The sequence below is a fragment of the Sitophilus oryzae genome, unplaced genomic scaffold, assembly GCF_002938485.1.
Source record: "Sitophilus oryzae breed Bouriz unplaced genomic scaffold, Soryzae_2.0 scaffold_1717_pilon_pilon, whole genome shotgun sequence".
In the NCBI taxonomy this organism is placed as follows: Eukaryota; Metazoa; Arthropoda; class Insecta; order Coleoptera; family Curculionidae; genus Sitophilus; species Sitophilus oryzae.
In genome coordinates this window covers 391,945-406,452 of record NW_022146410.1, presented here as the reverse complement: position 1 = coordinate 406,452, position 14,508 = coordinate 391,945, and the positions used below count along the sequence as shown (strand labels likewise).

The 14,508-nt window shown below is 33.7% G+C and overlaps 1 protein-coding gene across 1 annotated transcript in view; it reads right to left on the bottom strand.

Moving 5' to 3' along the window:
* LOC115881363 (uncharacterized threonine-rich GPI-anchored glycoprotein PJ4664.02-like) overlaps nt 1-14,508 on the bottom strand; it is a 54,279-nt gene that overhangs the window by 22,181 nt on the left and 17,590 nt on the right. The window contains 1 exon segment of the mRNA XM_030898813.1: nt 5,194-5,311. Within this exon segment, the coding sequence (XP_030754673.1) occupies nt 5,194-5,311 (118 nt within the window).

The window sequence follows — 14,508 nt, the reverse complement described above, 5'->3', positions numbered from 1 at the left end:
TAATTTTCTATCTATCTAAATTTTAAATCTTCATAGCCTATGAAATCAGTATTTATTATTTATTAACTGATAGTTGTAAAATGGTGTTTTCTTGATGTGTTGCATCTTGCAAAGAAAACTAACATAACAGCAGAAATGCACGTGTTTCAAAAAAAACAGACGATAAGGTATGTTGGTTATTTGTCAAAGATTAGATGTCGGCAAGAATTTATTGTTATATTTGACTTACTTTAAGCTTCAGTAAGGCGTATCGGATGTTTGCGTGTAATAAACTACTTATTTATGAACTTATCTCATTTTTATTAGAATTATATATTTTATAACATTTTAGCTTTAATAACTACTTGTCATTTATTCCACAAGGTGAAATAATTTACATACAATTATTTGAGTCTACCCTATCGCCATCTCTCATCATAAGTTTTACATTAATAAATAAATTAGAACGATAAAGATAAAAATATACGGTATGTATTCGTTGTTTGATTTTTTTTCGTTCGCTTTAAAATCTATAAATCTCCGGTCTATTCATTAGACAGCCAGTCGATCATTTACTCTTGAAAACTCTGTAAAATAAATAAAAAATAAATTGTAAAATATATATATTTATTATTATTTTCGTTTACTCCTGATATACTAATATATCAGTGTAACTTTAAAATAAATCCTTTGAATTCAAATATAATCATAAAAAACATTTACAGCAGAAAAGGCGAAGGCGCTGGGTTAAACGTTGTTTCTACTAAAAACACGGAGGGGCGCTTTGACCCAAAATTTTACTATTAAGTTTCATATCTATCTTAATAGTAGATTATTTTCTTATATCTATGATTCTAAGGTACTTCTAGATGTGTCACAAACTTCAAATTTTGAATTTTAGGTAGCTTTAAGCTTATAACCAAAGGAAAAAATTAAAAATTTCGAAATATCCTTATATGGAGAGCGGTTTAGGATTTTAAAAAGATTATTATGATTTTTGAAGATTCTGACCTTTGACAAGAGAAAATTATTTCTGTTTTTGTTTGCCGTTAATTTTAGCGACCGCTATAGCAGCGCCAGATCGCGTATGTAACGGTCGCGACCCAAAATAATTTCTGCGACCTAAAATTTTACGGGCTTTCCAATCTAAACTTGTTGCATTTATCTATGAAATGTTCCTTTATATTGTCAACTTGACAATGACTGCTGAAGCTGGGATAACTGACTTTCCAGTGATGGTAATAAGAGCACCGGTAATAGGATTGTTTTGAAAATGTGGATTTTTATATAAGGCACCTGTTCCATTTATCTAAAATATTATCAACGTTACATTGTTGCCGGATCATTTGAAAAATGATAGCATCTGTGTTATTTCTAAATTCTAAGGTACTTCTAGATTATTACATTTTTGAAACAATTTTATATCTCATAATTTTTTCTGTTACTTAACCCATAGGAATTTGAAGAAATAAAAGATGTCTAATATTGATACTAATAATTTGTAATCAAAATTGTTGAATAGGTGACTTAAAGAGAAACTAAATCAAACAAGCTGATTTATTTTTACATGAGGTCTCACAACTTTTATAGTGGAAGAATTAGACTCAGGAGACTTGTTGTTTTTACATTCTATGTTTTGATGGGATTTATAGGTATTTAATTTGTTCAGTAATATAATTATAATCTTTATAAAAAATAATCATAAGTATTAGATGAATCCTTGCTTAAAAAATATGTATTTTCTTTAATCTCCAAGAACTAGAATCTAAAATTCTCTAATCAATCGATGAATAAACGATGTCCTACATTTTCGGTAACAAGTAAAAATATTGTCCGGGAAATATACCGTTGGATAAAGACATTTTAGAAACTTCATCTAAATTTAGCAGTGATGCGAAGGAAAGTAAATGGAATAAAAAACAAATAAAAATATCGTGGTCGATCGGTACGACCTAACTGTAAAACGGTCGGTCGGTACTATTCGAATGAGATTTTGTGGTACTGCCACCTGCTCTCGAGTTTGACACACTCTCGGCGTAGTAAACACTTCCGAGCAATGAATGATCGAAAGATTCGTTTTTTTTGGTACTCTTTAGAGCTCGCTTAATTGAATGGTAAACGTTGACGGGATATTAACTTATTTTGGCGTCTATAATTACAAAGAAGCTTATTTATTGAAGCAGATCACGATCAGATGATTAAACAGTTAAAAAAGTGAACGTTTATAGGCTTTTCAGATGAAGACATTATTACAGCTGTTTTTTTTTCTTTTTTTTTATACAGGGTTTTTCAAAAAACCTGTGCCATCTCCCATGGGGAGATTCCTCACGTAAAAATACCATTTATTTTTCATATCAATATAGGTCCGATTCTGCTTTGCTTCGTAGCTATAGAATGTTAAAATATGGTTAAAATCTTAATAATCTTTCGATTTATTATAATTTTATATATATATACTCCAGGGTTGTCGCAACTAGCGTCGCATCCCCACGTCTAACTGCCGCGCCACCTGTTACGATCAAGAACATCTTCCTCTTCCAAGTTACGGTCCTCCATTGCTCTTCTAATCGCCCTTCATTCCAGGATCTTCTAGGCCGTCCTCTTAATCCTTTTCCAGGAGGTGACCAGCTGTAGATACTGTAGGGCCATCTTTGGTGTTCCATACGTAGCAAGTGTCCAAACAACTTAAGCCATTTTGGCTCTGATTTCCACGTTCCTAACTCTGTCCAGTTTAGATACTCGCACTGCGTCTCAAATAGTCCATTTCGAGTGCATTCAAAGCTCGCTTTTTGTTCAGTTTTTAAGGTCCAAACTTCACAACCATAAGTTACTACCGACTCTACTAGGCTTATTCCAATATGTTTTTTTTGTGTTTTGATCTTATGTTTTTGTCCCAACCAGATGCCATTCAGTGCTCCTATAATCTTCCGCCCTTGTTCTATTCTAGCAGATACTTCTGTTTTGTCCAGTCCCTTTCTTGGTTATATGTGCCCCAAATATTTAAACCATTCAATCTGTCTGAGCTTTGCATTGTCAATTTTAATAAAATGTCAAATTTATCATCTGAATTGGTAACTACGGTATTCCGTTTTATCAATGTTCACAGTAAGACCCCATTCCGTGTATGCCGAATTTAACCTGCTCATCATGAATTCTAAGGTCGTAAGCTCCGTGAGCTATGACCGTCCTCTGAGCTATGACCACCTGATCATGGGCAAATTCAATGTAACCATGCAAACAGTCATCTCCCAGGGACGCCCATTCCCCCCACACCTCTTCTTCCAGTCCCCAAACCAAACCAAATACAGATTAAATAAAAGAGGCGACATAGGACATCCCTGTCGAAGGCCTTAGTTGTAAAAAAATTTCCTCAGACAGTTTAGAGTTACCGCTCTTAACATGAGCTGTGTTGTTGTTGTACAGCACCTTAATTAAATTTATGAGACATTTATCCGCATCAAGTCATTGTTCCATAGTATGTACCCATAGTTTAACTCTGGGGAAGAGTCAAGCTTTTTGAAGGTCTACAAAAAGCTAGATGTATATTCCTTCACGTTGATCTGATTTTTATCAGTTGTTGGATAGTAAATAGACTATCTATACATGAACGCCCTGCAGTAAAACCACTCTGCTCTTCTTCACTTGATTTTGTTGTGGTAGATATTTCTAACTTATTCCTAATTATTTTTGTAAAAAAGTCTGCTGAAGGTGCAATTCACAATAAGACCCTCTGTAGTTATTCGGGTCTTTTCTGTTCCTTTTTATATATAGAAGTGATATAGGCTAACTTCCATTCGTTAGGTATTTTATTCCGATCTACACACATCTGCATTAAGTTTGTTATTTTTGTTATAAGATATTCTCCGCCATATTTTAGCATTTCAGCCATAATACCACCCGGTCCTGGAGCTCTACCGTTTTTCATAGACATCAAGGCTTGTTTAACTTCCTCAATCAATATGTTTGTTCTAGCTTCTGTAATAGTGACGGCTTCATCGTTTTGTAAAAACTGTGGTCGTTGTTCTATTAATAGGTTTTCATAATGTTTCATATAATTTCATAATGTTAATTATAATTTTCTTCCAAGTAATTTTAGTGATTCGAATGAAATTTTGAGAGTAAAATTACTAGAAGTGCGACATATTTTAATGCTAAAAAGGCGTCGATAAATTCATCAGGGACGTGCATATGGGTTACCTATCACTGGAATATTTTTCAAAAAAAACATGTGTGCCACTGACTTTTCCTTTTGATATCAAAATTGTGTAGGCCGTGTAATGCCAATTAAAAGTTATCTCTGGATATTTTGTTGAATTCGGCCTCCTTGATGAGATAAACGCAATTTTATTAATCACAATTAATAAAATTAAAATAACAATAAAATTAATAAATGATATATTTTACTTAATTTTTAAATATTATTACTATTAGTTATTATTACTATTACTTTAGCAATTACAAATAAACAAATAATGGTATTAAAAATAATTACAAAAACCTATTTTTAAAGTTTTAACCTCCTGTAACTCTAAAACTACGCATTTCCATACCCATGTTCATAGGAAATTTTTTTCATAATTATTGATGGGGAATCAATGAGTACTTATTTAAAACTTTTGCAAGTTAATGATATTAAAATTTTTTAAAGGTTGCTATTAGACTTGATCAAAGCAAATTAATAAGATTGCGTTTATCTCATCAAGGAGGCTGAAATCGACAAAATATCAAGAGACAACTTTTAATCGGCATTACAGCGAAAGCGAAAAAAAGTCAGTGGCGTACATGCCTTTTTTTAGAAAAATATTCCAGTGGTAACCCATATGCACGTCCCTGGTGAATATATCGACACTTTTTTAGCATTAAAATATGTAGCATTTATAGTAACTTTTGCCCTTAAAATTTAATTCTAAACGCTAAAAGTACTTGGAAGAAAATTATAATAAATCTAAAAAATATTAAAAATTAAATTCTAAACGCTAAAAGTACTTGGAAGAAAATTATAATAAATCTAAAAAATATTAAAACTTTAACACCCTGCAGCTACGAAACAAAGCAGAATCGGACCTATGTTGATATGAAAAATAAATCTTATAAGTTACTTAGTTCAAGTCCATAAGTACACTAATATAAAGATACTGTTAGAACATTCAGTTTTTGATATCTTTTATAAGGAATAATATCAGGACTGGTATCTATAGCTTTAAAACAACTAACCTTGATCCCAGAATTTTTCTAGATTCCTCGCCATCAGCCTCAGTATCATTTTTCGAAACTGCGACAACCACTTCCACCAAAAATATGTACACTAACCACCGCATTCCAAAGATTTTACCTGAAAAGAAAGAAAAATTATAAGTATACACTGATTATCATTTGGGTATTTTTAAATCAATGTCGCAAATCTTCGTACATTACTTATTCTACCAATTTTTTGTTATTTTTATTTAAAAAAAACGATTCAGCATTATAAGAAATAGTTGCTAAAGCGGAAGCTTCGAGACATCAAAATCACTAAAAAATTACGATTTTAGACAAACTGTTTTATAACGATTTTGCGGTTCTTCTGTGTAATGTAATGTACCGCTTATTCCACTTTTTGTTTCGACTTGGTAACAGTCAGAAAAAAACTATGCAAATTGAAAGACAAATAAGTATGTGACTTTGTCAACAGCGTGCAATAAATTTACGGTAAAACAATCAGAAGAAAAAACAAACAGTATTTTACGGTATCTCTCTAAATCTAAGAACAGTAAATTTTAAAAGAATATGCTTTCTAAAAAGATGTCACGATAATTTTTAGTTATAACTGTAACCAATATGCACTTGTTTTAGTTAAACAGAACCTACATTTTTATTTCATTTTGCTATATTAACTATATACTTTTTTTTGAAATTTGACTGTAAAATCCTTCATATTGAAGAAAATCCTTCAATTCTGGCAACACTAAATTCTACATACACTGGGTCAATTTTAAAACTTCCCACCCTCAATATCTTTCTTGCAGTTAAAAATATGAAAAATCGGAAAGACACGTAATTTGATTTGTAATGCGGACACTTTAAATGAATATTTTTGTCCCCTTTTTCTTTCAACTTCCTAGGAGGGGTAGATGTCACCCTTACAATCTTAAATGGCAATGGGGGTCAAGTGGCACATCGTTTTAAAGGGCTTTTATTCCCTTTTCAGTGGTGTCCTACTTTGTTGCTTTTTGTCCAGAGGTTTCGGAATAATCGCGTTCCAAAGTTGCAGAAAAAATTAAACATGCCTGCATTGAGATTTTGGTTTTCAGGCTAGTGTTTTCACAAAAATTATTGCAATGGGTCTCCTTGTAGTACAAATGATTAGAAGATTAGGTGGTAACATGGACGTAGCCATTACATTTTTCTAGGGGGATCGAAATACTAATAACCAGAAAACATCATAACCATTAACGTTGCTTTTCTCAAATTATTTATTATTTTTCTCAAACCCTCATTTTTCGAGAGAGGCATACACAATATCCCAAAGAGTTAATGTTTGGGCTGGTGTTCTTGGGAATGCTTGAATGAATTGGTCCTTTATATATATAGAAGGAAACTTGACAGGTGATCTGCATCTTAATATGCAGAGGGTAATCCAGTTTTACAGGAGGATTTGTTAATATTCCAGAAGGACGGGGTCTTCCACCTCATTATTTTCTTCCGGTCCGACAATGGTTAAACGAGAGATTTCCGGGTACATGGATTAGCAGAAGGGGGCCAATTGAATAGCCTCCAAGATCACCGGATTTAACCCTTAGTGTGTGGACTAGACTTCTATGCGGAGGGTGTTAATCTAGACTGTGTGGACAAGATCACCGGATTTAACCCTTAGATTATGTGTTATCTGTGCTTAGACTTCTTTCTTTGGGGACATCTTAGATCCAATGTTTATAATACACAGCCTACTGATATTAATGATCTTAAAAAGCGAATTACAGCAGAATGCCTGTCAATTCCCGGTGAAGTTTTCCGAAATGTTAGTGAGGTGTTGGAAAACAGACTCTATTATTGTTTACAGGAAAATGGACAACATTTTGAACAACTTATAAAATAGAGCGTAAGTGGTGTAACCTAATATTCTAATCATTTGTACTACAAGTGCAATCATTTTTGTGTCCATTGCAATCATTTTTGTGCAAACACTAGCTTGAAAACCAAAATCTCAATGCAGACATGTTTAATTGTTCCTGCAACTTTGAAACACGATTATTCAGAAACCTCTGGACAAAAAACAACAAAGTCGGATACCACTAAAAAGAGAATTAAACGCCCTTTAAAACGATGTGCCACTTGCCCCCATTCCCATTTAAGATTGTAAACGTGACATCTACCCCTCCTAGGGGGTTGAAAGAAAAAGACTAAAAATATTAATTTAAATTGTCCCCCATACAAATAAAATTGACGTGTCTTTCCGATTTTTCATATTTTTAACTGTAAGAAAGATATTAAAGGTTGGAAGTTTTAAAATTGCCACAGTGTAAAACACTCTACGGTACCCAGTTTTCACCTTTTTGATAAGTTATAAGATTTATATATTTCGTATGGCAGCAAAGGATACTATTGACAATATCCACAATATGTTAATATGTAAAATATACATACAACCACATACACACGTGTTGTCAAACATCATGTAGAACTTCCCCGTGGTGCACCCTGGGCAACGTAGCATAAACCTACGGCTAAATAGTCTACAAACTTGGCTGCTGGACCTCTGGCGTTCTGTACGCTTATTTGAGGATATCCCTTATAGCTTCACAGTTATAAGATAACCGAGATACAAGGGGAGTCGATAAATGCGAAATTTTCAGATTCCCACTGTATGTATAGGAACTAAGGTTTAGGACAAGTCTGTGTAGCCTCTTTTGATGTGAAAAACAGTGTGTTTGACAGTGATGAAAACCACATCTTCGTATCTCCTCTTATAAGCAAGAAATCCCATGCAAAACTCAAGAAAATGGGACACCCTGTAGAAGTAAACAATCTAATGGTAACCCCTTTCAGTCTAAGTAAAAGTAGATTATTGCTGCTATTTCCTACGCGGCGCGGCGGTTTAACCAAAAGTAATTCATTGTTTCGCGCGAAATGACCTATCAGTATCAGAGAACCGTATTATCCCATCCCATTCATTAATCCGCCGTTGCAAAAGTCCGTATAGCGTAACCCGACCGGCGCGGCACCGACTGTTCGGAACGCTAAACGCCGATGATATAATACTCTAACATTAGAAATAACTGTAGCGTCTAATTTTCTGGTAATAAGACGCTTCTCACGGAATGCAAATAAAACCTAATTGTTCAGAAACTTTTACGTTTATAATTGGACCACGCCAATCCCAGCTATCAGTGGCGGCGCGTAATACAATACTTTGGGATGCACGACCTTAGAAAATCAATATGTCACACGTCCACGCCCAAGAATGACTTTTTTGGTGCTATCAAATCGTCAATCTAAGGCTGCAAATTAAGCCTACAGTACTCCCGCGGAGCAATTTAATACCCCACACGGAATTTTACTTAGATATCATGGTGAGGTAATGTGAAAATTACATGCCGCCTCGTGTATTCTTTAACATACTAGGTGTGTGTGGTAGCAGATAGCAGATAGTCGCGTCACCAACATTTAGAAGACCATACCATAACTTGGCGTATATGCTGGAGGCGGATGCCAAATTTCGGCCAATGTCCAAAATAATTAGGCATATGGCGATTTGTCCATACTAAAATTGCCAGGGGGTTAATCTTTTTTTTGGTATAATATAACAACAAAAGATTAACACCCTCCGCATAGAAGTTGAAACCAATGCAATCAAAACTCTTCCGCGTAACTTTGTGGATATAGATTTATATATAATATATTTAATAATTCCTAGCATCCTACTGGGCAGAAATCTACGCTATCGAAAGATGCGTACAACTATCTTAGATATCACTGGAAACAATGACCATCTTATCTGATAATCAAGCAGCGTTAAAAAGTGATCAACACAGTTGCCTATCAATCAGTTCGAAGTTGGTCAAAGCATGGCTAGAGAAGCTGAACAAATTAGCAAAGCAAATAAAGTCTTGGTACCAGCCTACCAAGGGATAGAAAGTAATGAAAAAAAAGCAAACGACCTAGCTAGAAAAGAAGCCACACTCCACTAACTGGACCAGAAAGGTTCTGCTTCCCAAGTGTAAACCAACTTAAAGCGGAACTCAAGAACCTGGAAAACTCCAGTCATAACCTGATGGGGATCGTCGGATTGTCACGGGGTTTTTAACAGGACACTGTCTCATTGAACACATCAGTAGATTGAAGCAAAAAAGGGCGAATATAAATTCTGTGGGAGAATGGGAACAATGGGGAGAACACCTCTCATCACTGAGTGCGCCGAGACGACAACCATTCATGCTATAAACTTAGGCACGACTGATATCGGAGATGGAGAAGTACCCTCTGTAAAACCGTTTCAGATACTGTCTTTTGTCAAAGCCCTGAACTGTATGATGAGTTATAAATCAGAAAGGGGACAGGTAGATCTGTAAGATCGCGGTTCTTAACCCCCTCTCACTCATTCGACATCTCTACACCAACATTTAAGAAATACTTTACCGAACATCCTTTAAGACCCATTTTCTCCAGAGCTTGTCACTGCAATTTTGAACAACATCTTTAGAAGTTAAAATGGTAAAGTAAGGATCTAAAGATAGATGACGATTAGCTGAAATATCTAAGATCTGCTGATGGCATTTGTCCTAATCGTCAAAAGTTAAATGGCTGCAAAAGTTAAAGGGCTCTCACTCATTCTATATTCTACACCAACATTTAAGAAATACTTTTACCGAACATCCTTTTTAAGACCCATTTTCTCCAGAACTTGTCACTGCAATTTTGGACAACATCTTTAGAAGTTAAAATGGTAAAGTAGATCTAAAAGATAGATGACGATTAGCTGAAATATCTAAGATCTGCTGATGGCATTGTCCTAATCGTCAAAAGTTAAATGGCTGCAAAAGTTAAAGGGCTCTCACTCATTCTATATTCTACACCAACATTTAAGAAATACTTTACCGAACATCCTTTAAGACCCATTTTCTCCAGAGCTTGTCACTGCAATTTTGGACAACATCTTTAGAAGTTAAAATGGTAAAGTAAGATCTAAAGATAGATGACGATTAGCTGAAATATCTAAGATTCGCTGGATGGCATTGTCCTAATCGTCAAAAAAGTTAAATGGCTGCAAAAGTTAAAGGGCCTCACTGGCCATTCTATATTCTACACCAACATTTAAGAAATACTTTCACCGAACATCCTTTTAAGACCCATTTTCTCCAGAGCTTGCCACTGCAATTTTGAACAACATCTTTAGAAGTTAAAATGGTAAAGTAAGATCTAAAGATAGATGACGATTAGCTGAAATATCTAAGATTCGCTGATGGCATTGTCCTAATCGTCAAAAAGTTAAATGGTTGCAAAAGTTAAAGGTCTCTCACTCATTCTATATTCTTCACCAACATTTAAGAAATACTTCACCGAACATCCTTTTTTAAGACCCATTTTCTCCAGAGCTTGTCACTGCAATTTTGGACAACATCTTTAGAAGTTAAAATGGTAAAGTAAGATCTAAAGATAGATGACGAATAGCTGAACTATCTAAGATTCGCTGATGGCATTGTCCTAATCGTTAAAAAGTTAAAGGGCTGCAAGTATAAATAAATGAATTTACGTAATATGGTCAGCGGTAGTGTAGGTTTAAAGATGAACCAAAGCAAAAGAAACGTCATATACAATGAACTGGCAAATACTAAGTACATTACAGTTATCATACTAGAAGTAGTAGATGAATACATATGCTTGTTGTCATTAATTTCAAAATCTTGCAGATGAATAAATAAAGTTCTTCATCTTTACGTCAAGAATGCAATAACGAAAATGATGAACAGAGAGCTGACGATCAGTTGATATTACCAGTCAAGATATACTGCTGTGGAGCTCAAAAGTCTACAGAGCAATCCATTCTTCAAATAACAAAGAGTGGTCAAAAGAAGATAGAATGAATAAAATATAAGATGCATTAATGATCTACAGAACTAAATACCTCGAATGGCAATGGACAAATCAATAAGCGAGTTGGATCAACAAAATCACACAATGGTACTAGAGAGGCGTAAAACAAGACTTACAAGACTAAAGGGGCCTTAATCGAATGTAAAAAAAGACATACTATGTCGGCAAGAGAAGTCTTGGGTCTGTATACAGGGTTGTTCACCACATACGACACGGAGTATTGTAGCTAAACGATTAAGTCGGGGATAGAAAATTCAAAGTGCTTCTTACACTCGTGTGATATTTTGGCGTTGCACAAGTGTTATATTTTTTTTACTTTTAATCTTATTTTCATAATTTTTAGCAAAATGTATATAAATGTACAAAATTTAATCTATAAACTCAGTTTTTTATAAACTTTAGTATTTGGCTTATTATACAAAGGCTAAGTAATTGAAGGGTTGTTGCCCTAACTTTAAAATACCTATTGCAAGTATCGATAATTGAAAAAAATCGTAAAATCTTTGTGTAAAGCCGGTTCATTTTGCTCTTAAAATTAACGCAAAAGGCATGTGTTGACTAGAGTCAAAAACAAAATATTTAGAATGTTTAGGAGGGGAGTTAATCACCGCGACTTTACAGATCTATTGTGTGTGTTTACCTTTCTTGAGTTATAACGAGTTATAGCTCGTCAAACAGTCTCCGTTGTGGGTTTTAACAAAAAGTCAGTATTGTTAGTTATATGTTATTAGATTATTACAGATATTATTAGATATATATTATAGTTCATACATAACCACTTCACACAAACCGACGCTATATTTCATGCACTTGGAAAAATACTTGCTCTTACTTTCTTTATTCTGTACTTCCTATTGTATTGAGCTTCTATTGATGTACTTTGGTACACACGAAAATCGGCACCCAAAGCTAGAAAATTGTAATGTAATCTAAAAACCCCATTATGTAAAATGGAAGCCTCCCGTTATTAACGAGGGAACAAAGCTGTATATGATAATGATGATGGCAGGGGCGGTATACAGGAATTTATTTTGGGTGGCCCAAATAAAAAAGTAATGTAGAATATGCTTTTAAGGTGTCATTTTAAACCAAATGCCTAATATTTAACACAATTAATAAATTTTAGAGAGCCCATCTATGCCCCTATGTATCCTCGCCACTGGATGATGGTAATGATAATTAATAATACATATTTATGTATATAAAAATACTTTCATTTGTAAATGAATCACTTGATAATGCCTAATCTATTTTGATTAGTATTCTTTCTAAAGTTATTGTAATAGTTAGAATAAAAAAAGGGTTTTATGAATAAAGAATCAGAAAGTTGCCTGAAGAATTTGATTTTGTTTATGGTATTTAATGGTATAAATTGATGAAATAAAAGCACACCATGCAAATCAGTATACCATGGATTTGAATATTTTGATATATTGTTTGTTATGGTTTAAAATCCTTAATACAACAACTAAGTTTTAAGAGTCGATGATCTAGAATAAAATACCGCAATTAATAGATAATAATTTATCTAATTTGATGTGGACGGTTGCATACTGGTGCATTAAACCTAAGACCTACGTATTTAAACTAATCGGCAATTATTATAATCAACGCCGATGCGTTGTAGTGCATGACCAATTTGTTGTGGTTGGCCTTTAAGATCGGCCAAACGAAAATAATAACAGCTGCCGGAAAAACTTCAACTTCACAAATCAGAAAATTCCTGACGATTATCCAGTGTTGCAAAACGGTAAATCATGGGATAGCGTTTCTGGTAATTAGATGGGACGTCTTCATTGTTGGTTAAGATGCAGAAAGGTAATTGTGGTTGAGAAATAATGAGCTATTTCAGGAGTTTTTTGGTCGGTTGGAATCAGATGCGGTCCAAAGATATCGCAATATTTAATTTTGGTTAAAGATCGACTATAGTTACGTCAAAAAGAACGGATTTCTAAGTTAAAACTACTTAATTGCCAAGTGAATTTGTAGATATTGCGTGTTGTATTAGCAGTTACAGCTTACAACATTTCAAGCATATCGGTAGAAGTTTGTTTATACTGTATGTCCCCGGATCGCCTTTACTTTCTTATTTTTTTTTAATTTTATCATCCACAGAATCAAATCCCTCAAGTAGCAATGGGCAGGACACCTGGCAAGAAGAACGGACAACAGATGGACCACAAAAATTACAGCATAGTACCCACGAGGAATTAAGAGACCTAGAAGAAGACCTGAAGGGCATGAAGGGCTGATTTCCATGATATTAGGAAATTAGCAGGGATAACTTGGGCTCGCATAGCCAACAATAGACAACAATGGGCCCACTACAAAGAGAGCATCTGAATATGTAGGAGAGGCTACACCATAATTGGAAATGGTTAAATAAGCTAAAAATGATGATGGTGGCCTTAGCTTTCAGTACGAGAAAATCTTATAAGCGATATAAGCGTCACTGTGGCCTTAGAAATGAAAACAGATGATAATTTATATCAGCCCAAAAATATTATGATTAATTAAACAGTGACATAAATTTGTCAATAAATTAACAACAAATAAGAAAAACGAATCTAGGGGCGCTAATCACTCACACGCAAATCTCTGTTCAGTCAAAAATATTATTTGAAAATAGTTTAGTATCAGGAAACGTTTTATTCTTTGGTAAATTAAATATGTATATTAGGAAATTTTAAAACAATTTTTAAATAATTCTTCAAATTTCTGTTACATATTCATCCCTAAAATAATGTAATGATAACGAATCTTATTTTTACTAGGTACTTATTATTGTGTTTTCACATTTAACATAAGAAAGGATGATGGTAACCTTTTTCATATTAAAAATTATTCCTTGCAGACTAGCAACTGAGTAGAATTCAAGTAACATCCTGTGCGGAAGCTAAAAACACTCGTGACAAAGTGGTCGCTGTCCACTTAGTGAATAAATTAAAAGCTCAGGTTGTCGCACTGCAAAATACACACTTTTAAAGCAGCTGTGGTAGGTATGCTAACATTATTTATACTACGTTTATAGAGATTCTATTACAATAAAATCTTAATAGAAAAACCTATATCTAAGGCCACACACAAAAAAGAGTATTCTTATTTTGAACATTTAATACTCAAATAGAATAAATCTTAACTTTGTATATACGCAAAGAAATATATATTTATACTAATTATTTAGAATGATAAATTTAATGTTGCGATATTCTCCTAATGAATGATTTATTTTATAAAACAAGAATAAAAATTTTATAGTATTACTATATCTAAAACACAAACGATTGTTGTTTTAAGATATCAAATCATTTAAAGCGAAAATAAACTAATTCTATAATAAAATTGCATATACTCTGTTTGAAATGCCTCGAATTTAAAGTTGGTTTTCTTGATTAAAGTATATTCAATCTGCATTTGAGTAACTTATTTCTCAAAATGAATATTAGTAAGCCTTGTAAA